Source organism: Quercus robur, chromosome 4, assembly GCF_932294415.1.
Source record: "Quercus robur chromosome 4, dhQueRobu3.1, whole genome shotgun sequence".
Lineage (NCBI taxonomy): Eukaryota > Viridiplantae > Streptophyta > Magnoliopsida > Fagales > Fagaceae > Quercus > Quercus robur.
The window spans coordinates 82,103,302-82,126,428 of record NC_065537.1 but is presented as its reverse complement, the minus strand read 5'-3'; the positions used below and the strand labels follow the sequence as shown (position 1 = coordinate 82,126,428).

At 35.2% G+C, this 23,127-nt stretch overlaps 3 protein-coding genes across 3 annotated transcripts; 2 read left to right on the top strand and 1 right to left on the bottom strand.

The window, feature by feature from the left end:
* Nucleotides 1–838: 838 nt before the first annotated feature.
* On the top strand, nucleotides 839–1,868 carry LOC126722762 (uncharacterized). The gene is made up of 3 exons (XM_050425911.1): nucleotides 839–1,452; nucleotides 1,549–1,816; nucleotides 1,864–1,868. The coding sequence occupies exons 1-3, from the start codon at nucleotides 979–981 to the stop codon at nucleotides 1,866–1,868; spliced, it is 747 nt and encodes a 248-aa protein (XP_050281868.1). The 5' UTR covers nucleotides 839–978.
* Nucleotides 1,869–1,874: 6 nt separating this feature from the next.
* LOC126723954 (uncharacterized) lies at nucleotides 1,875–2,848 on the top strand. The gene is made up of 2 exons (XM_050427974.1): nucleotides 1,875–2,514; nucleotides 2,612–2,848. The coding sequence occupies exons 1-2, from the start codon at nucleotides 1,888–1,890 to the stop codon at nucleotides 2,846–2,848; spliced, it is 864 nt and encodes a 287-aa protein (XP_050283931.1). The 5' UTR covers nucleotides 1,875–1,887.
* A 5,546-nt stretch (nucleotides 2,849–8,394) lies between these two features.
* LOC126722761 (putative disease resistance protein RGA4) lies at nucleotides 8,395–16,722 on the bottom strand. The gene is made up of 8 exons (XM_050425910.1): nucleotides 16,447–16,722; nucleotides 13,311–16,306; nucleotides 13,093–13,195; nucleotides 12,774–12,850; nucleotides 11,564–11,685; nucleotides 9,969–10,020; nucleotides 8,735–8,831; nucleotides 8,395–8,636 (listed from the first exon to the last, which is right to left on the bottom strand). Exons 1-2 carry the CDS (start codon nucleotides 16,720–16,722, stop codon nucleotides 13,460–13,462), a joined length of 3,123 nt encoding a protein of 1,040 aa, XP_050281867.1. The 3' UTR covers nucleotides 8,395–8,636; nucleotides 8,735–8,831; nucleotides 9,969–10,020; nucleotides 11,564–11,685; nucleotides 12,774–12,850; nucleotides 13,093–13,195; nucleotides 13,311–13,459.
* Nucleotides 16,723–23,127: the final 6,405 nt, after the last annotated feature.

Here is a 23,127-nt window from a genome sequence, read left to right as displayed (position 1 = left end):
TCCAAGCGGTAATCAATCCACTAGAAAATACAGTTGGGATACAAGGACAGCAATAGACCCTCCAAGCCTAATCTACCCAATGCACCTAAGCCCTCCAAGCTTCTTGCTCCAACGAGGTTGCGCCGAACCTTTTTCTTTTCTAGCTTTCCGGATTCCGCTACTACACCGTAGCATCAACCAATGAATATTGGCTCCTTCCTAACTGCTTCCCAGAACTCCAAACGTCTGTCTCACAGAGATGATAATGGTGAGAACCAGGTTTGGTATAATGGCCTCTCAAGGATTTGACAATGGAGAGGAAGAGAGTGAGGGAATTTGATGAGACTCTAAGGTAGAGATTGTGGGTGAAAACAATCTGGTTTTTCTTTAGGGTTTCTCTCTCAAAATTCTCTCTGGAAGCTCTCTTTCAATCGTGGGTTAAAAGGGTATTTATACTGAAGTGGAGTGGAATGCGAAACGTCAGGTTTTTCCAAAACAGGGGTGGCTCGCGGCTTGACCTCGCGGCTTGACTAAGTCGCGAGTTCCAGTCGCGAGTTAACCGTATGGCCAGTTGTCCTGTTTTGTCCTGTAGTGCTCCAGCTAGCATGACTGTTCATCTTCCAGCATGCTTGGCACGTGTGCATCTTCTGGCGGGTTGAAGCCGCGAGTCCAGCCGCGAGTCCCAGCCGCGACACTCTGTTTTCTTGCACACTCTTGAGCAATCTTCACACTATCTCACTTACTACCCTTACAACAATCCCACCTAAATACAGGGTTACTAAATGCTGAATTACAAGCAAATTTGGCACGGAATAAAGCCAATTAGATGGTTGAATAAATTCAACCTTACAATTTCAAATTAAGACCTTGACTGATGACTGTACTTGTCCCAAGTCTTTCAAAAACAGCCAAGCAACATCAGCTTATGTTGCTAAGAGGTTCATTGAGGATTTTAGCAAAAATCCAAATTGGGAGGTGAGTGGTGTACACAACCATGTGATGCAAAATTTATCTGTTGGCCTAAGTATAAACCAAGTGTATAGGTCAAAGAGAAAGGCAAAGGATTTGATAAATGGAGATGAGCAACTGCAATATGGTGTCCTTAGGGACTATGCACAAATGATAACCACTGTAGACAAGGGGAGTAGGGTTATATTGCAGACAGAAATGGCTGAGGAGACTTCCCAGCCAAAATTTAAGAGGATGTATGTTAGGTTCAATGCTCAGAAGGTAGGATTTTTAGGTGGATGCAGGCCATTTATAGGTTTAGATGGTTGTCACATAAAGCACAGATTTGGTGGGCAAATCTTATCTGCCACTGCCAAGGATGCAAATGACAACATTTTTCCAGTAGCCATGGCTGTTGTGGAACAAGAAACCAGGGAGTCTTGGATATGGTTTTTGGAAATTTTTGCTGATGATATAGGGAGGCCAGAGGAGCTTCAGTTGGTCTTCATTTCTGATAGGCAAAAGGTATGCAAGTTTTGTTTTGTTCAGTTACACTTGAATAGTTGACTTTGTTTGCTGAACTAACTTGTTTTGTTTGTTTGTTTGCTTGCTTATTTACAGGGGCTTATACCTGCAATAGAGACACTATTCCCTACCGTGGAGTATAGATACTGTGTGAAACACATCTACAACAATTTCAAAGTTGATCACAAGGGATTGGAGCTGAAGGATGCATTGTGGAGGTGTGCTGCTGCCACAACAGTAAGGGAGTTTGAGAGATGCATGCAGTACATAAGGGATTTGGATGAAAAGGCATATGAGTATCTTGCAAACATTGCACCTGCACAGTGGACAATGTCACACTTCACTCATAGGACCTTAACAGATTGTTTGGTAAATAATTTGAGTGAGTCTTTTAATGCAATGATATTGAAGTCTAAGGACAAGCCTATCTTGGCAATGTTGGAGTGGATTAGGGTTAGACTTATGACTAGGCTTTACACAAAAAGGGAAGGGATACAGAAGTATGCTGGAAAGTTGTGTCCAAGCATACAAGATAGGTTGGAGAAATTGAAGGTTGAAAGTAAGGCATTTAGTGCTACCCCAGCTGGTAGTTTCCTTTATGAGGTAGGCAGTCAGTATGAGAGGCATGTAGTTGATTTGGTGAAGAAGACATGTAGCTGTAGGTCTTGGGATTTAAATGGCATTCCCTGCAAACATGCCATAACAGCCATTTATACAAACATTGAGACACCAGAAGACTATACCCACCCATGCTACTTCAAAGAAACTTACATGGAGATATACAAGGAGGTACTTCCTCCCATGCCTGGCCAGTCAGAATGGGCTGAGACTGGACAGCCTGCTCCCCTGGCACCTCACATATACAAACCACCAGGCAGACCACCCAAGCAAAGAAAGAGGGCTTCTGATGAGCCTAGGAACCCTTACAAAGCAAGTAGACAGAATAGACCTGTAAGATGTGGGAAATGCAAAAAGGAAGGGCATAACTCAAGAGGGTGCAAGGCTGGCATCACTGGGGAGACACCATGGCAGAGGAGACAGAGACTTCAAAGAGAAAAAGCTGTAAGTAATTAGGATTTAAATGGCAAAAAAAAAAAAAAAAAAAAACTTGTTTTTAAACTTACAATAGACACTGTATTGAAACTGGGTTTTGTTGCAGGCAAGGGAAGGGGTGCCTGCACCTAGATCTGCACCTCAGCCTGCACCTCAGCCACCATCCCAGCAGCCTACACAGACCTACAACATGATGTCTGCCACTCAGCCTTCATCCTCACAGCAAGGAAATCAACCTAGGCCATCTCACAAGAGAGCAGGATGGTTCTCTTCCTCACAACCAGAGTTTCACACACCTAGGGAGACCTGGGATACCTTACCAAGTTCTTCACAGGTAACTTAGTCCTGGATGGTTGTGTAGCTTGGGATATTTTTTAACAAGTGGATCTATTTTTTATTTTGTAGCCTTCACATGCAAGTGGGAGCACTGGTAGTGTGAGGACTAGAGGACAGCTTGCTGCACAAAGGCCACCAAAAATGAATCCAGTGGGTGGAAAGAGGAAAGAGTAAAGGCAAGAAATGAATGAAGCTAGTGGGTACGCATGCCAGCATTGGGAGTAAAGCTAGTGGGAACATGTGGGCCTTTTTGGTTTTTTTTTTTTTTGTGAAGACCACTGTTGGCCTTTTGTAATTATCAATTAGTGTAAAAAACAGTCACTGTTGGCCTTGGAATGTGCTTTTTTGTAATTACCAATTAGTGTAAAAAACAATCACTGCTGGCCTTGGAATGTGTTTTTTTGTAATTAAGGTACAATATGGAAGTTGTGATATTACAGTTTGTATGGAACAATATTTGTCCAAACTAGATTATATGGAAGTTTATTTATTACTACTACAAATTGTGTCCAAGTATATTATTTTTATTGTGGAATGGTATGCACAACCAAATTATATGAAAGTTTATTTATTGCTACTACAAATTGTGTCCAAGTATATTTTTCTAATAGAGTGTATAGGAAGTTTTTATTGTGGAATGGTTGTTATGGTATGCACAGCCAAATTATATGGAAGTTTATTTATTGCTACTACAAATTATGTCCAAGTATATTTTTCTAATACAGTGTATGAAAGTTTTTATTGTGGAATGGTTGTTATGGTATGCACAGCCAAATTGATAATTGACCATTACTTCTTCCATTGAATGGTTGTTAGGATATGCACAAAATACTCAAGAATTGACCAATTCTTCATTCATTGACACATCAAAACATTACATCAGTAGACTAGTGCTATTACAATGCAAATTCATTAACACCATTGCCATAACTATCTCTACTAACCAATTAACTACTTCAGGGGCAACAATCTAGGTCTCTTCACTCCAGAGAACTCAATTGAGCCAAAACACAACAACATAACAATAACAAAAAAGATCCATGACAAAATGCATGCAGACTTCCACATTCTTTGCTTCTCTTCAGCAAGAATGGCTTTTTCCTTAGCTTTTGCACAGACAGCTCGAGCCTTTCTCTCCCTCTCCTTGGTTTTGGCTTCCTCTTCAAGAGCCTTTTCTGCCATTTGCCTAGCTTCTTCTGCCGTTTCCAGAGCTGTCCTTTCCCTCTCATTTGCAAGTTGGAGAGCAGTCTGAAGCCTAGACATCTTCTCTAGAGCCAAAGGTGCAGCTTCATTCCCACGAGGACAGGTTGGGTTATCAATCCAAACAAAGAAAGGACACTTAGGACCAACCTTATAACGGCTACAACCCAAGAACCTCCTCCCAAAATTGTGCAAACTCAAACTTGTTCTCAAAACACAAGTCTGCTCATTGCACATATGTCCACATGAACCCGAGAAATTACCACTTGATGAAGACATCTCAACATACCACGATTCCTGGATTTAGACTTTCACACAGTAAGTTCACACTTGAACAAAATCTGAAACCCTAAATCAGGAACAGACCCAAATGCAGATGAAAAAACATCACACATACCTTGCCCAAACCGCGAAGAACAAGCCTGATTGCACCTTGGGTGTCTCTCTCGAAAAGTGTTTGAGTTTTGGGGATTTTGATTCGCGTTATGTTCTGTTTTGGGGTTAAAAGGTGTTTTTGTAACGGCAGAGACCGAGGTGGGTTACGGAGAGTGACGGAAACAGACCTCAGGTGGGTTAAGTGATACTTTTCAAACCACGGGTAGGCAAAGTGATTTTCGCCCAAACCACAGGTGGGTTATGTGTAATTATCCCTTATTATTATTATTATTGTAAGGACTAGATTTGAATTCCTAACCCAAAAATATGAATGGACTTAGGCCCAAAAAGTCCAAAACAATGAATTTATAGAGAATGAGTTAGAAAACTGGGTTTTAATTAATCAAACAACAAGTTAAGTAGGCTGGTGACAAAAGAGTGAAAATAGACAAGTTTGAACTGAAGAAAAAATGTCTTCGGCAAAGTCCGAGGAGACTGGTTTTTGTATAATGCTCTCAAAAATGGTTACAAGTCTGGTTCTAGATTGCTACAGTGTTTCTTTCTTGATTTCACGATCCCCCTATCTCGTTGCCCCATCCTTCTTTTATACTTTCTTTCCTTTTCATCCCTATCTTCTACGTGCATGCCAGATGGTTGGTGTTGATACTTGTCCCATCAGCACCTCCCATAAGTCTTCATGCAGTAACTGTAAGCCTGAAATCCACTGTTCAGGTATTACCTCCATATTAATGCAGCCATGGAGTTAGCTGTAGTGCATTTAATGCGGATGTAGTAGCTTTCTCCTAAGATGTTTTAGGACACTTCCTTGTCCTGAGCTCCCACAGTATCAACTGAGTGTTTCTGTGACGTTCCCCTGGAAGGCAAACCACCTCTACGGACCTCGGCCTTGGTTAGCCGATGAGTCTCTTATCCTCAGCACAACCCCTTAGGTCATTATGATCTAAACTGACTTCTCCGTTTGCCAACATGGGCTCTTTTGACATCATTTACCCCCCTCAGACGCCTTTAGTACTCGACTTGGGCCTTAGGTCCATTATATACATAAATAATGGGCTTCGGGGTCCAATGCCCCTACAATTATTATTATTAATTTTGGATAAGTTTTTTTTTTTTTTTGATAAAATTTTTTGAAGATATGAATTAGTAGGAAAGTGTTTTATTTTGTAGGCATTTTAAGTGAAGTTAGAGATATAATTTTTCCAAGTTGTCCTCAAGTTTTTTCTTTGTTAAACATAAGGTTTAGGAGTATTTTTAAAATAAATAAAAGTTCAGTCCAAAGAGGGGAATCCTCTTATAGATAATATAGATAAATAAGGGTATATAGCATCTCTTTTCTCTTACCCAAGTTGTTGTTGTTGTTGTTGTTTTTTTTTTTTTTTTTTTTTTTTTGAGTCCTCTTTCACAATATTAAATTTCAGGTACATATAGGAAGAATAGTGCATAAACTTGCAATAACCATTTGTAATTATACTGCTCCTATTTCACATTTTCCAAGTGGCTTATTTATTATTTATTCATGTAAAATAAAAAATATATATATTTATTAAAAAGATTGTAAAAGAAAATATATGGTCTTAAATATTCTTCATCCTAAAGAAGATATGGTACACAATATCATGACCTACTGAATAGTGTCCCACGTGGAGATGTCAGTGCAAGGATGAATCAAAGTAGTTTTCTCATTTGATTCACTAACTTGTAATTATATAATTTCAATTTTCATCATTATATTCAATGGTGCCATGAAAGATGCTATGACTCAGCAACATTGAGATTTTTTTTTTTTTTTTGAATAAATACTTTATTGTTAGTTATACAAGTACAAAAAAGGGAGAGTTTTTAACTATCTCTCTCCACACCCTGAATAACCAGGAGAGAGATACTAGAGATAGGTACTAGTCCTACCAAAATTACAAAAGCAGCTCATTGAGCTAAAAGATGGGTTGGAGCATTGCCCCTCTGTACACAAAAGAAAAAGAAAACCCATCAAAACACTTGACAAGATCCAAAATATCTGCAATCACTTCTGCAACATTGAGATTTTATGAAAAGATTGTCTAATCAAATGAATTCTAAACCCAACTTAATTATTGTACGCAAAACTAGTGACACCAATAGGATTTTAATTTTGCTTCTATTTTCAATAGTAGATAATAAGGTGAAGATTTGAACCCTAGACTGATTTGTTGAAAACAGCCAGGTTTCTATAAAAAAAAAAATAAATAAATAAATAAATAAAAACATAGCCAGTTAATAAACCCCAGATTTTGTTTTAGCAAAATTTCATTCTGGTCCATATCTGTCAAGAGAAAAAGTAGGGTTGCATGTGGCCTTGGGCCCTTTGGGCCATCTTAAGAGATAAGACCCCAGAATTTTTTTTCTTCTTCTCTGACTTTAATATTATGAAAATTTTGATGCACCCACATCCACATGTATGTAGATTGCATTTATTAGTTATCTTGGTATCTAATCCTAGTTTTAAAACATTGGACTACATAGTCTTTGACTTCTTGTTTGTTGCTTGTGGCTGAATGATGACTCAATAGTCATATTGGATCTGGGTCTATATGTATAATAGAGCTGTCAAAGCAGATCTTATTTATTTATTCCTTTGAAATAGTTCTTATTTTATTTCTCTTTCTATCTATGCCAAAAGCTTACTTTGGATGCAATCCTAATAGCATGTGCTTCACATATGATTACTTGAATTCTATATAGTTTGCAAGAAAAAAGCTTTGAAGTTTGAGCTACTCTTTAAAGCTGAATCTTATAAATTATATTCATGTTACATCCACCTTTTTGGGTTCTAAGGTTTTAAGTTATTATGTGTTTCTCTCTTGATTTTTTCTAAGTGTTAATTATTTGGTTTCTAGAGGATGACAATTTGATTCTTTCCAATGTTGTATGTGTTTTAGTTTTTTGGTTGTACTCTTTTATTTTTATTTTTATTTATTTCATATAACTCAAGTTAGATCAAACTTGTTGGTTGGTTCTCCTCTTAGCCATGACATGGAATTTAAATGTGTGCAACTATGCATAGTGATGCAGATTGGTTGATCAAAGAGACAATATTTTAAAATAGTTTATGTAATTTTCAGAACTACGGCTAACCAATTGTCTATTTTATATGGCTCAAATTTATAGCTTTTCTCCTTTATATAGTGCAAACTTTGAGGTACATAAATTGTGCTTCCCGACCAAATTGTGCATAAATTAATCTCCACCTTTTTCCAATCATGGCATAGCTCACAGCAACACTGAACATACTTAGAATTGCAAAATCTAACCAAACAGGTGAGAAAAGAAACAAAATCAAGCTTGTAGGTTCTTTGTGCCAATGAAATAACCAAAAAAAGACGACAGGATAGTTCACCTTTCTGAATGACTAGTAGGAGAGAGATCAATAGAAGAGATCAATTGATTTAGCAGAAGTTTTAATGCTAATATGCTGAAATTGTAGCCAATAATAGTGGGTTTATGAAAATATAAATAGAAAAGAGAAGAAATAATAACATGAGAAAGACAAAGATTTACGTGGTTCAGCTTTAGGCCTACATCCACGGGTAGCGTCAAGAAAGTTTCACTAAGAAAATAAGAAGATTACAAATGTGGCACACAAACACTCTGATTGGACCCAAGCCCCAAATACACCCAAAGAACTCTCTCTCGCAAAATACAAAAGCCAAGGCTCAAGAGATTTCACAAAGAGCCCACATATATATTACCAAAGTAGAGGTGTGGTAAAAAAATGATTCAAATCCTAAACCAAGTACAGTTTGTGGAACTTGATTAAAATACCAGAGTCCTAACCAAAGTCGACAAAACGAGTCCATGCCAAATACAACTCAAATTTGACTTTCACACCTAACATATTCAAGCCACCAGATTACTTTGTAATCTTTATCATCATGTGTCATTGGAGCTTGTAATCTCAGTCCTGGTGCTATATCTTCTCTCTATACTTATTTCTTGCACAGAAGGGAACTGCAAGATCATTGATAGATTATGATATTTCAGCAGGCCAGTAATGTATGAGTCCAGGGCACCACTTCTTGTTGGTTGTTAGGTCTTCCACAACATGGAACAAACAAGAACGCCTTCAATTGCTTCACGCATCTGCTAGTTCTTCACTTTCTTCTTGGTTTAGCAGCCAAACAACTGGTTGCATCATCAACTTGATATCTGCTCCAACATGATACCTAAACGTTTGTTGGATACAGAAGTGAGTCATAAGACGCAGTTATCTAAAAAGAAACAAAACAAAAACTGATAAAGTTATTTAATAATGACCACTTACCCTTATTTTCCACTGAATCGCACAAAAGCACAAGTCCCTCGAAGGTGGCAGAGTTCACAATGCTATGAGATGATATTAGTTGGTCTTGTCATATAATCTGCAAAAAAGAGTAACCTAGCATTAGTTAGGACAAAAAATAATACGATCATCTATTATCAAGTTACTGGATGAATGACAAATGAAATTGTTTAACTATGTTAACTCCAATTAACAGGTTGAAGCTCATTCAAATAAGGTCAGCTCACTGCACATGTGGTGAATTTTCAGTCTCATGGAAGTAGAAACAATTCAAACACATAAGCAATGCTAAAAAACAAAAGATGAAACTACACCTTAACATTTTTATCATGATTATCTTAAGAAATCTTTCGAAAATCTTGTTGGCAGAGAAAACAAAAACACAAATGTTGTAATTGACCACTATATGAAGCGTTTGCTTCCTACAGTGAGTGCAGGTACGATTTTCATTTTAATTATTAAGCTGGAATAACTTCTTTATCACAAAATCTAGAAAGCATGACACATTTACCAACCAACAAGGAGGACCAATATGTATATAGCACAAAAAGACTGATACAACAAAGTCTCTGCTAGTCCCAAAAAAAGGGCAGCAAGCAAGTTAAAAGATGTACAGACCCAGTAGAGCAGAACAATTCTCACTAGATACAATAAACTACAATTAAGCACAATTGAGACCTGACCAGAATTAAAGCTGCTTGTCATGACCCCACCTCCACTGTGTAGTGGGAGAAAACTCCTCTACACATTAAAGGAAGATCACCCCTTATAACCACATCACCATGTTGATGCATGGCGGAACACATCTATTAAATAATTATTATATATATTTTCTATATATTGTTAAGCATTTATTTTTCATATAATGTTAAGTATATATCAATTTAAGAACAATAATAGATAATAAAGTGAATTCATGATTATTAAAGGATGTTTAGAAATTAGAATACAAAACATGAATAAGAATATTTATTAATTTTCAAATGCACTCTCTTTGTTTTGTGAAACGGTATTTGATTCCTCTTGTTCCCTTGTGTCCAGAAATTTTTTATTTTAAAAGGATACGGCTGGGACACACATGCAAAAGAGTGTCCTAGCACGTGTCAGGTGTCCAACGCGAATATGGCACTCCAAATGAGGTGTCCTTACCTTCATAATACAAAAGCAGTTACCCCTGTATCTCAACATAACTATGCCTTTAGAAGCTCTGTCATACCTTATACGTGGGTCCTCATTAACTCTCCGCTTCAAGTCCTATGCCAATGCAACTGAAATACAATAAAATAAGCATTGATATTAGAATATTAGTACAGAAATGGATTGCATCAAGTCACACAGTATGAAAGACAATCTACATGTAAATCAGGTTTTGAAGATGTGAAGGAAGAACCAAAGGAAATATTGACAGAAAGGATTCTAGAGATGTGTAGAAAGATGACAATATTAATTCACATGATCAAATCCTGAAGCACACACTTTAAAACGATACATCAGGTTCTGTTGCTAAATCTCTAGAAAGATAATCTTCACAAAAAAAGAATGGTGTTGACTGTAACGTTTAGTAGGTAAAGGAAATAACAGTAATTAACATGTCTCTAGTTATATAAAAATCCATAATTAGTGTATGAAACACATGCTAGAGATCCGCCCCCCCCCCCCCCCCCCCTTTTTTTCCTAACCCATGCCAACCTAAAATTTGAAAATCGAAGTGAGAAAATATGGTACTTTGTTGTTACTTACCAAAAAAATATGGTACATTGTTGCTTCAATAGTATATAGGATCCATGTAATTTGAAATTGTTAATTGCTTTAAATATCAAGAAGTGATTTCAATGAAGACTAAGCTACTAGAAAAAATTGGGAAATACAGATATTATTCTAAACTCAAATACCAAACTGTCTGTCATTATCTTTAGACGAAACTGTACTTAGCAAAAAAGGACATCTGTGGATATAACAGCAAGCTGGAAGTTCATATATAAAAGGAAATTGAACCAACTGAATACATTCCTACTCAACAAGCTAATTCCTGCAGTGTGGTTGCCATATTTGATTCTTCCCACAGATAAACTGCAAATGATTAGCAACACAAAACGATGATGGAAAAGCACTCTTTGTGATGGACTACAGGAATTTGATCAACAATCCGAAGCCCCTACCTGCACTAATCCGCTGTGTAAAGAAATTGTTGAAGACTATGAAGAAGAAGAGGGCCTTGCAATTATGACAGGAGAGAATCTCTTATGCCAATGTATGATAGATAAAACAAGAAAGTAAGGAACCTGGTTATCAGCCCTTACATGAAGAAATCAGAGAAGAATTTGAAGATAATGAAGGTCTAACACTTAATGAAGAAGACTATCTTTGTGCTGAATAAAGAAAGCAAGAAAGATTGGTTGAAAACCAGCATTTTCTATTCTACTTGCAACATTGATGGAAAAGTGTGCAATCTCATTATAAATCGGGGTTATAATGAAAACATGGTGGAATTATGAAGAATATTCATACCAAAATGAAGTCCAAAGAATTAAATCCAAGATTGACAGCCCGATTTAAAATTTGAGGCCAATGTGTGATGAGAAAGTAAGAAAAAGATGGTACTGTGATGAGAAATCTAGTCCAAGTGGAGCACAAAGTGAAATCAACCCATGAAATTATGCAGATCTAAAACTCTAAATATCAAGCTGTATTTTCAATGAAAACCAGACTACTGGAAAAAAATTGGAGGAAACACTCAAATCACTCTGTTTTTGACAAAGTAACATTAGCCCTTAGAAATCTAAAATCGGATACAGAATTCTTCAAAATCACCTGAGATCCTTCCGCTATTTATAAAAGCAGTCATCAACATATATCAACATAATTATGCCATCAGAAGCACCCCCAAATATCAATTTATATATTGGATTGTCATCTACTCTCCACTTCTTGTCCTGAAGCAATGCATCAGAAGCACAATTAGATGAGAATTTAGAATTAGTACGTATGCAAGTAGCACCAGGATACATGTATTTCACACAATCTAGTGTCAATAAGAATCAAGTCCCAAAGAAGTGAAGGAAGAGACAAAGGAAAAAAAGACAAGAAGTACTCTAGAAAGGGAGATTATAATACCATATGTGAGTTACCTCCATGGATTATTCAAGCCAAGAAATTGAAACTTCTTCCAAATTTCACATTTTAATCCAACAGTCATGCTACTTAGTACTTGATATTTAATAAGGTCGCTTGCCTCTTTATTCCAATAACTGGGGAACCTCACCATATCAAATTCACTAAAATTTATAAGGCAGAAATTGAAATTGAAAGCTGCCTACATAAAAGAACATGATCACAGCCTGAAGCACAAATTTATCAGGTTCTGTTATTTGCTTTAGAAAGAATAGCTTCATTAAAAAAAAAATGTGGCTGATTGTAATTAGTCAGAATTGATAATAACAGTAATCAACAGCAACTGGATTTCTAGTTTTCTAATAAACTAATTAAGTGTTATAAAGCATACACCAACAGAGAATGATAATAGAACACTATTATTTGATTAACAGCCTATATCTAAACATAGGAGTGCACAGTAATTGAAAAGTTCTTTTGCGATACTACTCTGAGCATTAAGAATTAAGATCAACTTAAAGTATAAATCCAGCCAATATACAATCTTAAAATTGAGAAAGTAAGAAAATGACAATACTGTGATGTTTGATAAAGCATAAGAACAATGTCCATTTTACTAAAACTGTTGATTGACTTAAAAATGAGAAATCGAAGCCAGGTAGAGCACAAAATGAAATCAATCCATGAAATTATGCACTTCTAAACTCAAAATATCAATCTGTGTTTTCAATGAAAACCAGGGCCAGGCTACTGGACAAAATTAGGAGGAAACACTAAATTTCTCTGTTGTTAACAAAAAAATATGAGCCCTTAGAAAATTATTTCAAATACAAAATTTGAATTATTATCATTTGCAGATAATAGCAAGTTGGAAGCATATGTAGAAAAATGCGTTTAACCAACAGAATACCTGCACAATGAAGCTGATTCCTGCAGTGTGGTTGCTAGATTCAATTTTTCTAACAATACTGCCAGATTCAACTCTTCCTACAATAGTAACCCAATGTCACCGCATGCCAAATTTTAATCTGATAACACAATGAGAAATGAAGCGCCACAAGTACATCACTACATACCTCAGTTTGAGATACATTGAATAAAATGACGAAATAGATGATGGAAAATTCACAACTTATTTTTCCTAATATGTGATGATAAAATTTCTTTTAGAACGAAAATCCAATACGCAGAAAAAAAGGTGGAAAAATAAGAAACAAACGAGATAATACATGTGATTTTTGACTTGTTGAACAATTACAGCTGCCAGAAGATTTGATTAAGTTCTGATTCTTAAAAGATCAAATTTCTTCTGCTGTGCATTTGGTTCTCCATCTGAAATTTTATCACAAAAAAATATAAGTGAAATGCTTGGAAAAAATAATGAACAAGTTGAAGCAAACAAAATTGGAATTCTATGAAGGATTGGGATAAATAGTAAGATGTATACCTAAATTTCCTGGCTCCAAATCCAAGTTTCGGATGTGAGCAATCTGAGGCCAATCATTACCTATTTCCTTTTTGCATCGATAAGATGGGACAATAACGAATTTTCAGCGTGCGCAAATAGGTAAGGCGGCTAATCTCCACTGGCAGTGATCACAATTTTGGGCATTGCAGGATTTCAAGTATTTCAAGAGATGTAAGACTAAAAATCCACTCCGATAGTGCCGTCAAACATGGACAATAATCAATCGTAAGCTTTCTCAAAGAGGTGACGTGTTGAATACCCTCTGGGAGAAACTCCAATTTCAGAAGTCGAAAGAGCCATAGAGAGTCGAGGCTCCTAAGGCCTTTCCATTCCATCCCATAATTGGATAAATCGAACAGCTCGGAAGAACAAATTTCCAGTTGGTTAAGCGCAGTGAGATGTCGCATACCTTGAAGGAGCGGACCACGACATTCATATATCCATAGACGATCGAGAGAAATAAGATTCTGCATGCACTCCTCTGGCAAAGGCTTCTCCATTCGTCCAATTTCCATAGACTTCAATTTCGACAGAGGGGCAAAAGAGGAGGCGGCACGTGTAGAAGAAGATGCTGATGCCACAACTGTTGCTTCTGCTGCTGCAATCCTTGTTGTCTGCTCCAATGGCTTGAAACTGCAGTAATACAGCTCCAGATTTTCAAGAAATGGAAACAAAGGCATGGAAACCAGTTGAGGACATGCCTGGATACATAATTTGGAAAGCCTTGAGAATGAAGGTGGCATATGATTCCCTGCCATCGCTGTTGTAGTTGTGGCAATTTCAGTGGAGTTATCATCATCAATGGAATCCCCCCTCTGCTTCCATCCCTTTAGATTAGGGCAATACTTGATTTTGAGTTCCTCCAGAGATGAGAGGAGTGAAGAATTAGAGAACTCCTCACTATGAGATATGTACTCCAAAGCAGACAATGAATCAAGTTCAAGAGCCTTAAGTGAAGGAAACTGATACAATAGTAACAGTTGTTGACATTTCTTACATCCAAATAATGTGAATTCAACAAGATTTGTAAGCGAAGAAAGCCAATTTGGAAATCCCACTCCCATGTACCTATACAAAGATAATAATTTAAGATTTGGGTGGGGTTGCAAGGCTTCAAGTGACGTCTCATCAAAAACAACATCCACCTTGTCAACTTCGTCTTCAATCCAACGTAATTTCAAGCCTTGAAGGTGCTCCATCCCTCTCAAATTGGTAGCCTTAGATTCAGCTTCAGCGTCTTTCCCACGTCTCAAATTTACAATCTCTAAAGTTCCTCTCAGGTTGTTTAGTGTGTTAAGTTCTTTCAATTCACCATTTAGTCGGTCAAGTTCCTCCAATTCACCATTATTCCTAGAGACTGAACTGGTATCTTTACTAATCACAAATTGTGATAATGTTTGAAGATTAGTCAATTGCCCCAATCCATGTGGCATATGAATCAAATCCCAACAGCCATCAATCTCAAGAATCCTGAGGTTAACTAATCTGCTAATATCCCTTGGCAATTCTTTAAGCTGTACACACCTAGAGAGTTTAAGCGTCTGCAAATTCTGCAACCTAGAAAGGGATTGAGGAAGCATCTCGATCAGCCTGTTATCAGATAGATCAAGACATCTTACATGGTTCAGCTTACTAATTGAACTTGGAACTGTGTTAATCCCTGTTCCATGCAAATCCAGCACACGTAAGAACTTAAAACATGAAAAAATTGCATCACAAGTTGACTCATTTAATCCATTTTCATGTTCACCCAATTGTTGACCACACAACAGAAATGTTCTTAAATTGCTTGTTTGAAATAATGTGTTGGTCAGAGATGATGAGCCTAAATGAAATCCAAATGCCAAATGACGAGTTCTCTCAGCATCAGCAATGTGTTCCCCATCTGTGCCAATAATGGCGCTTTCTTGACCTGCTACTGATGTTAGAAGGTCATGTATGAGGTGATGTATTTTGAATGATGTATTGCCCAGCTTATCTTCTGCAACTACTTTAAAAAATGATCTCCATATTAATTCCAAAAAATACTGATGACCGACATCTTCTAGATCTGGATGTGATGACTTAATGAACCCTTGTGCCATCCATAGCCTAATCAATGTTTGTTTGTTAATATTGTAATCCTTTGGAAATAAACTACAATATGCACAGCACTGTTTCAAATGTGATGGGAGATGATTATAAATCAACTTTAGTGTTGATAGGATACCATTCTCCTCTTGTGTTACTCCTGAATGCTCACTATCCAAAAAGAAAAACCATTCTCTAACATCACATTTACTGCGCAATATGTCTCCCACAATTTTTATGGCAAGAGGCACTCCTCTACACTTTTCAACAATTTTCATTCCAATTTCCTTAATTCCAAAATCTGGTTCTTCTCCTTCTTTGAATGCATATCTCTCAAATAAAAGCCAAGAATCATGTGGACTTAATTCCCCTAAAACGTATGGTTGAATAGTTTGTGTGATCCTTGCAACCATGTGCAACCGTGTAGTCACCAACATTCTACTACCTCTTGCAGCACGCTGTAAAACACCCTTTAAGCTGTTCCATTTTTCATAATCCTCATTCCACACATCATCTAACACAAGTAAGTATCTCCTTCCATCAATTTCTTGATGAAGATCATTTATCAATGTGTTCATTTCAAGGGCTTCTTTTCTTTCCCCTTTTGCAGAGTTTAGGATTTTCTGAACAGTTCTTTTTATATCAAAACCATCGGAGACACACACCCATAATCTTATCTCAAAATGGTTTCCAATTTCTTCATCATTAAATACTAGTTTAGCTAATGTGGTCTTCCCTAATCCTCCTGACCCAACAATCGGAAGGACTGAAACATTCTCTTCAACATTGAGATCCAAAGGAATTCCAATTATTGCCTTCTTATCATTCTCTCTCCCAATAACTTCTTCACTACGTACAAAATAATGGTCCCTCTCTCCCAATCCTCGACTTGTGTCTCCCAAAGACTTTCCTCAAGACTTCTCTTTAAGTAGAACACAGTCCTATCCCTTGCGATAGCAACTAGCCTCTTCCTAATAGCCTTAATGTTATGACCCATTTTAAGATCAAATGCAAGCTGGTTCAGGTTGGGAAAGGAGATGCATACCTTTTTCGCCTCCTTATTTTGAGCCATCAGGTCCCGTCGTGAAACTTCATTGGAGAACTCCTCCAACAAGTTGTCTGCTTCATAAACTGCATCTTTCAGCTCTCTCAGCCATACACTCTCCTCTGCTTTTTGAATCACATCTCCGAATATTGAAACCGTCTCCCTAATCTTTTCAAGCTCATTTTTGACACGCGAGGACAGTCCAATCTGATCAGCTAGGTTGCCCGATTTGCCAATGACTACCTCAAAAACTTCGATAATTGTTCCTTCTGCCATTTCGAACGAATGCTTAAACAGTTAAAAGCTAGCCGTAGAATTAGAAACGAGAAAGATTGTTTGTGAATTGTGAGGAAGATAGTTTAGCCAGAGTGATTACCATGTACAAGAATCCTGCTTTTAAAGTGCTCAATAATTCTATGACCATTCAGCCTATCAACTTTTGAAGGCCCTCTTCTGATAATTTCTCTTCTTTTTTTCCCGTTTTTTAAGTCAAATTTCAAATTTGGTCTCCAACTATAGTGATAGATTCAATTTGGTCCTACTTTACCGATGTTGTAAATTAACGCGTGATCTCGTTAATCAGTATTCATTTTTGTATCTTAGGGTCTGTTTAGATATCATTTATTATTAAAAACTGAAAATTGAAAACTAAAAACTGAAATACTGTAACAAAATAATTTTTAAATATGTAAATTGTACTATGGGACCCAGTTTTAAAATAAAATATGTGTTTTTTTTGTACTTATAGGTCCTATGAACAGTGCACAAAACTCACATAAAAATGCCAAATCAAACTGAAATTTCTTTTCAATGCAATCCAAATGAAGGCTTAGTATCCATTTGGCTATGGATGAAAGTCTCTGCATTTGTGCATCTATGTCTTCCTTTTTTTTTATTTTTTATTTTGAAAAGCGTATTTCAGCTTTTTCAGTGGGTCCTGTGCACTGTTTACGGAACTTACAAACATTTTTTCATCAAAACTCTCATTAAAAATGGATCCCACAGCACTGTTCACACATTTAAAAATTATTTTGCTACAATGTTTTTAGTTTTTAGTTTTTAACAAAATAAGCTATATCCAAACAGACCCTTAGTATGCGTTTGGGTGGAAATAAAAAATGAAAATTATTTCACTACTTAGTTTATTTTTGCTACTATTCATGGGCCCCACTGCACTTTTTGGCACTATTTATGAGTCCTACTGTACTATTTCAACTCATTTTTACCTTTATTTACAGTACTTTCAGCAATAATTTTTTAGTTTCAGCAAAATAAGCGGTATCCAAACATACCTTTGACTGATAGTTTTTTGTATTTTTAACGAAAATGTTCATAATTCAAAATTTTTTTCCCCAATTACTTAATTATCAAACCAAAAAAAATTATGACTTCGATATTTATTTATTTAATCTTAGATATTCTGACCAAAAACAGAAATCATTAGATATTGTAGGTGCAAATTAAAACCTAGAAAAATATGAAAGTATTATTTTGTCTAATGGTGGGTGATTAATCCAATGTAGGCATATTTGAATTCTTACACTATTTCAATTAAGCTAATGTCAATGCGGTTTAGACTTTGGGGTGGCTTTGATGGAAGTAAGAAGTACTGATGAATATATACATATATACATTGTTATAATGAATCTAGGGAGAAAATTGGCCTTTGCCCCTTTTGCGCAAAAAATTAGCATTTTGCCCCATTTCCTAAACTAATTAGGAAAATGCCCTTATTTGAGAAAATCGAGTTTCAATGTAAAACTTGATTTGTAGAAAATCGAGTATAGGGCAATCAAACTTAAGGAAAAAAAAAAAACTTGCATGGAACTCGAGTTCATGGAGCTCGACTACCATTTAAAACGCTACTATAGAGCTTCCTAAACGCAACTATAGGTATGGGACGATCAAACTTAAGGAAAAAAAAAAACTTGCATAGAACTCAAGTTCATGGAGCTTAAGTTCCATTTAAAACGCCATTATAGAGCTCCCTGAACACAGCTATAGGTATGGGGCGATCAAACTTAAAAAAAAAAAAAAAAAAAAAAAAAAAAAACTTGCATGGAACTTGAGTTCATGGAGCTCGAGTTCCATTTTTTTTTTTTTTAATTTTCAGTTTGTTATAACTTGCATGGAACTCAAGTTCATGGAGCTCGAGTTCCATTAAAAATGCCACTATAGGGCTCCCTGAACACAGTAATGGGTATCGGGTGATCAAACTTAAAAAAAAAAAAAAAAACTTGCATAGAACTCGAGTTCATGGAGCTTAAGTTCCATTTAAAACGCCACTATAGAGCTCCCTGAACACAGCTATAGGTATGGGGCGATCAAACTTAAAAAAAAAAAAAAAAAAAAAACTTGCATGGAACTTGAGTTCATGGAGCTCAAGTTCCAATTTTTTTTTTTTTTTTTAATTTTCAGTTTGTTATAACTTGATTGTCCAAAAATCGAGTTTTAAATTGAAACTCAATTTTTAGAAAATCGAGTTTCAAAACAGGGGCATTTCCCTAATTAGTTTGAAAAATAGGGCAAAATACTGGATTTTAAAAAAAAAAAAAAAAAAAAGGGCAAAAGCCCATTTTCTTCCGTTCTCTTCACAAAAATCATTCCAATATTTTTATTAGAAGTGAATTTTGACAAATTCTCTATTAGATTATATTTTCTTATTATATCATCCATCATTGTAAAATTTATAAAAAGTTAGAAATCAATAGTTATGTCATCAATAAATTGTTTAAATTGCAAGTTTTGGTCGTTTAAAATTATGCATAAAAATATAATCTTATAAAATCATATAGTAAATAATATTTGATTAATACAAAATTTGACATGTGTATTAAGAGCGTAAAGAACATGCAATCTAACAGTTAGATTTTCAAATATGTAATAATGTTAATGATATCGAGTAAAGTTAAACTTTGTCCAAAAAATATTAAGTTGAGTTTTAGCCTTAGTCATTTAACCAACTCTCATACTACTTGTTCTCTAAAAAAAAAAACTCTCAAGCTACTTTCAAATTTGTAACAGCTACATTTTTCCTTTTGTGGTGGCTATGTCATGATTATTTAAAGGTAGCTTTTGGTTACCAGGCGCTTTCAGTGCATTATAGATGCCTTTTATCTTCGAGTCTTATGAAAATTACTGTTATGCGTGCGTTTGGATTTCAGGATGAAAATTTTTGGTGTTTTGCTGAAAAAATGGTGGGTCTCACAATACTATTCATTTTTTGGTACTATTTATGAGCCCCACTACACTTTTTGTTTTATGAGCTCTTTTGTACTATTTCAACTAATTTTTACCTTTATCTACAATACTTTTAGTAATAAATTTTCAGTTTTAGTAAAATAAGTAGTATTCATACACACCCTATATACAAAACCCTTATTATATCAAATTATAGTATTGCCGAATTAAGGTGGCATTCGCTTTGGATGTTTTCAAATTTAATTACACATTTAGAATGAAAAGTTAAAATAAGATTGATAAAGGGTCCTAAAAGTCTTAATATGACAAAAGAAAGGAACAGAAGAATCATACATCTATATTTATAAATATATTTAAAACCAAAACCGAGAGAAAATTTAATTAAGTTCTAAAATTGAGTTCTAATTTTGTGCCACATGTCCTATTTAATTTTTTTTTTTAAATTTTGTGCTAAATGAGTTAATTTTATATGATTCGAGACTGTCATTGTTTTATTGTGTTAGGTCTATTGGATAAAAAATAACTTGAATTAATTGTAAAAGGTAAGAGTTAACAAAGATTGAAATAAAGACATTAGTTTGTGGGTTCCAGTTAGCTTAACTGGTAAAATCTCTAATGGTTGTGTAAGAGATCTGAAATTCAATCTCCGCTTACACCAAGAACTGATTGGTGTCTTGGTCTAATGATAAAGAACTATTACTAGGAGCGGACACCATAAGTTGAAACTCTTTCAAAAAAAGAAATAAAGACATTAGTTTAGGGAGTATTTTTAGAAGGATAAAATTAGATACAAACTTGGTTGTATATAGTCTAGGGCTACAACTCCTATTAAAAAAAAAAAATTAACAAAACTACATATTTTGAAAATCTTACAGTTAAATTACATATTCTTTATATTTACCAACATACATGTCGAATTTCGTGCTAAGCAGATATTATTTACTATTCCATTTATAAATTTATTTTTTTATGCATATTTAGCCTATAAAAACTTTGAAATTTAAATAATTGATTGATAACATAACTATTGATTTTTTATTTTCTGAAAAATTTCAAGTATTGAAAATATAATAAGAAAATATAATCCTATAGTGGATTTGTCAAAATTCACAATCAATAAAAAATATGGACAAAATTTAGCTACAAAATTTGTTCAACATAAGGTTATAACCTTATTCAGTACATTCTTATTTGAGGTAAATTTTGTCAAATCCACTATTGGATTATATTTTCTTCTTATATCCTCTATGCTTGTAAAATTTCTAGAAAATTAAAAACTAATAACTATATCATCAATAAATTGTTTAAATTACAAGTTTTGGTAGTTTAAAATTATGGGTAAAAATATAATCTTATAGATCATATAGTAAATAATATCCGATTAGTACAAAATTTGACATGTGCATTAAGAGCATAAAGGATATGCAATTCAATGGTTAGATTTTCAAAATATATAGTGATATTACTGATATTGAGTAAAGTTGTAATCTTAGGTTACAATTAATTTTATAGCTAAATTTTGTCTAAAAAATATTAATCTAAGATCATGTTTGTTGCCAAACTTTATTCTTTATAGACTTTTTAAGAGAAAAGAAAAAAAAATTTGCTTTTTTAAAATAAATTTTTATATTTTTTCCAAGAAAATAATATCAAAATTCTTTAAAATTGGTCTATTAATAATTGTCTTAAAATTACCACTTAACCGTAGTTAATTGACCCAAATGAGAGAAAGCACCAATAAATTTTGGGAATGCTGAAGTCGACAACCCATGTGAAACGAAATGGGCGTAGCCTATCTCTCCACACCCAAAAAAATTGGACATCTAAATCTCACCGTTATGTCTAAAAGCTGTTTTATTTATTATTATTATTTTCTTAAAATATGATTATTGATTTTGGTACTTGTTATATATAAGTATTCAAGTCGATGTGAGATCCCACGTGCATGCATAAGGTCCCTTGTTCAAGTTGTGGCGGGTACCATGTGGGGGGTGGGTTCCTAGCATGCATTGCGCCTCATCCACCGACTTTCTTGGGGTGTTACAGTGAGGTCTGTGACACCCCGGTCATAGTAGTTATGACTCAATCCAACATTCCCTAACGAGGGGTGCCCCTATTAGGTCACGCTCTGGGAGTAAGCCACATATGCCCCCCTTCGCAAGTAGCTCGCAGCTTGCAAGCCTCCAGAAGTTACACACGTGCCAAGCATGCAGATAAGCTGAACCGTCATGACAGTTGTAGCACTATAGGACAAAAAGTCCAGTCTGGCCATTTAATTACCTCGCGCATGGAACTCGCTGCTTAGTCAAGTCGTGAAGCCAAGCCGCCAGCCAGCTCTGTTTTAAAAAAACTGACTCTTCGCATTCCACTCTCACCCTAGTATATATATCCCTTATACCCACAAAATGAGTAGAGCTTCCAGAGAGAATTTTGAGAAAAAAACCCTAGAGAAAAACAAGATTGACTTATCCACAATCTTCACATAGAGACTTTTCAAATTCCTCTACTCTCTTCCTCTCCATTGTTACATCCTTGAGAGGTTCTTAGCCAAATCATTTTCTCACTATATCCATATCTGTGAGAAGGTTTTTTGGTTTTGGGAAGCAGTTAGGAAGGGACCAATTCACATTGGTTGATACTATGGTCAGTAGCGGAATCCGGTAAGCTAAAGAAGAAATAGGTTCGACGTAACCTCGTTGGAGTAGGAGTTTGGAGGACTTAGGTAAATTGGGTAGATTAGGCTTGGAAGGTTTTCTGCTATTCATGTATCCTAACTACATTCTTTAGTGGATTATTTACCGCTTAGAGGGTGGCGGAGAGGTTTTACGCCGAGGGCTTTGGTTTCCTCTTCGATAACACATCATTGTGTTATTCTTGTATTTGCATCTTTCTTCCCTTAATCTTTGCCATTTAATTTCTGCTGTGGATGTGATTTTATTTAGTTTACATTGCTTATCAATTCTGTATTAAGCTTATGTTCATATTCCGTCCATTAATTGTTTGATATTAAGGTTGAATTGGTAATTTGTTAATTAAAAGTCTAAACGTTCATAGTGTTTTGTACACTCATTGAATATTCATACTTCAATATTCTTACAATTTTGCCCACCTCCTCCTCCCATGTCACTAGTCTCACTAGCACAAGTCCCAACTCACCTAACCCATATTTTAATTTGAAGTTCCGTGGTTTTTTTTTTTTTTTTTTTTTTTTTTTTTTTTTTTTTTTCTGTAAATTTATTTTATCTATTTCTTGTTAATGTATTTTTTATATTATAATTATAATCTACACTCTGTTGTTTCTTTTGTATGTCAATATTCACTTGCAAATAGAAACAAAAAGTTTGATATTATCGATACTTTTAATTTAAGTGATGTAAATAATAATAATAATAAACCTCAGTTATGTAATAATATAGGGAAAAATATATATATATATATATATTTTTGTTTGTTATATTTTGGATCATTTTTCACTTTAAT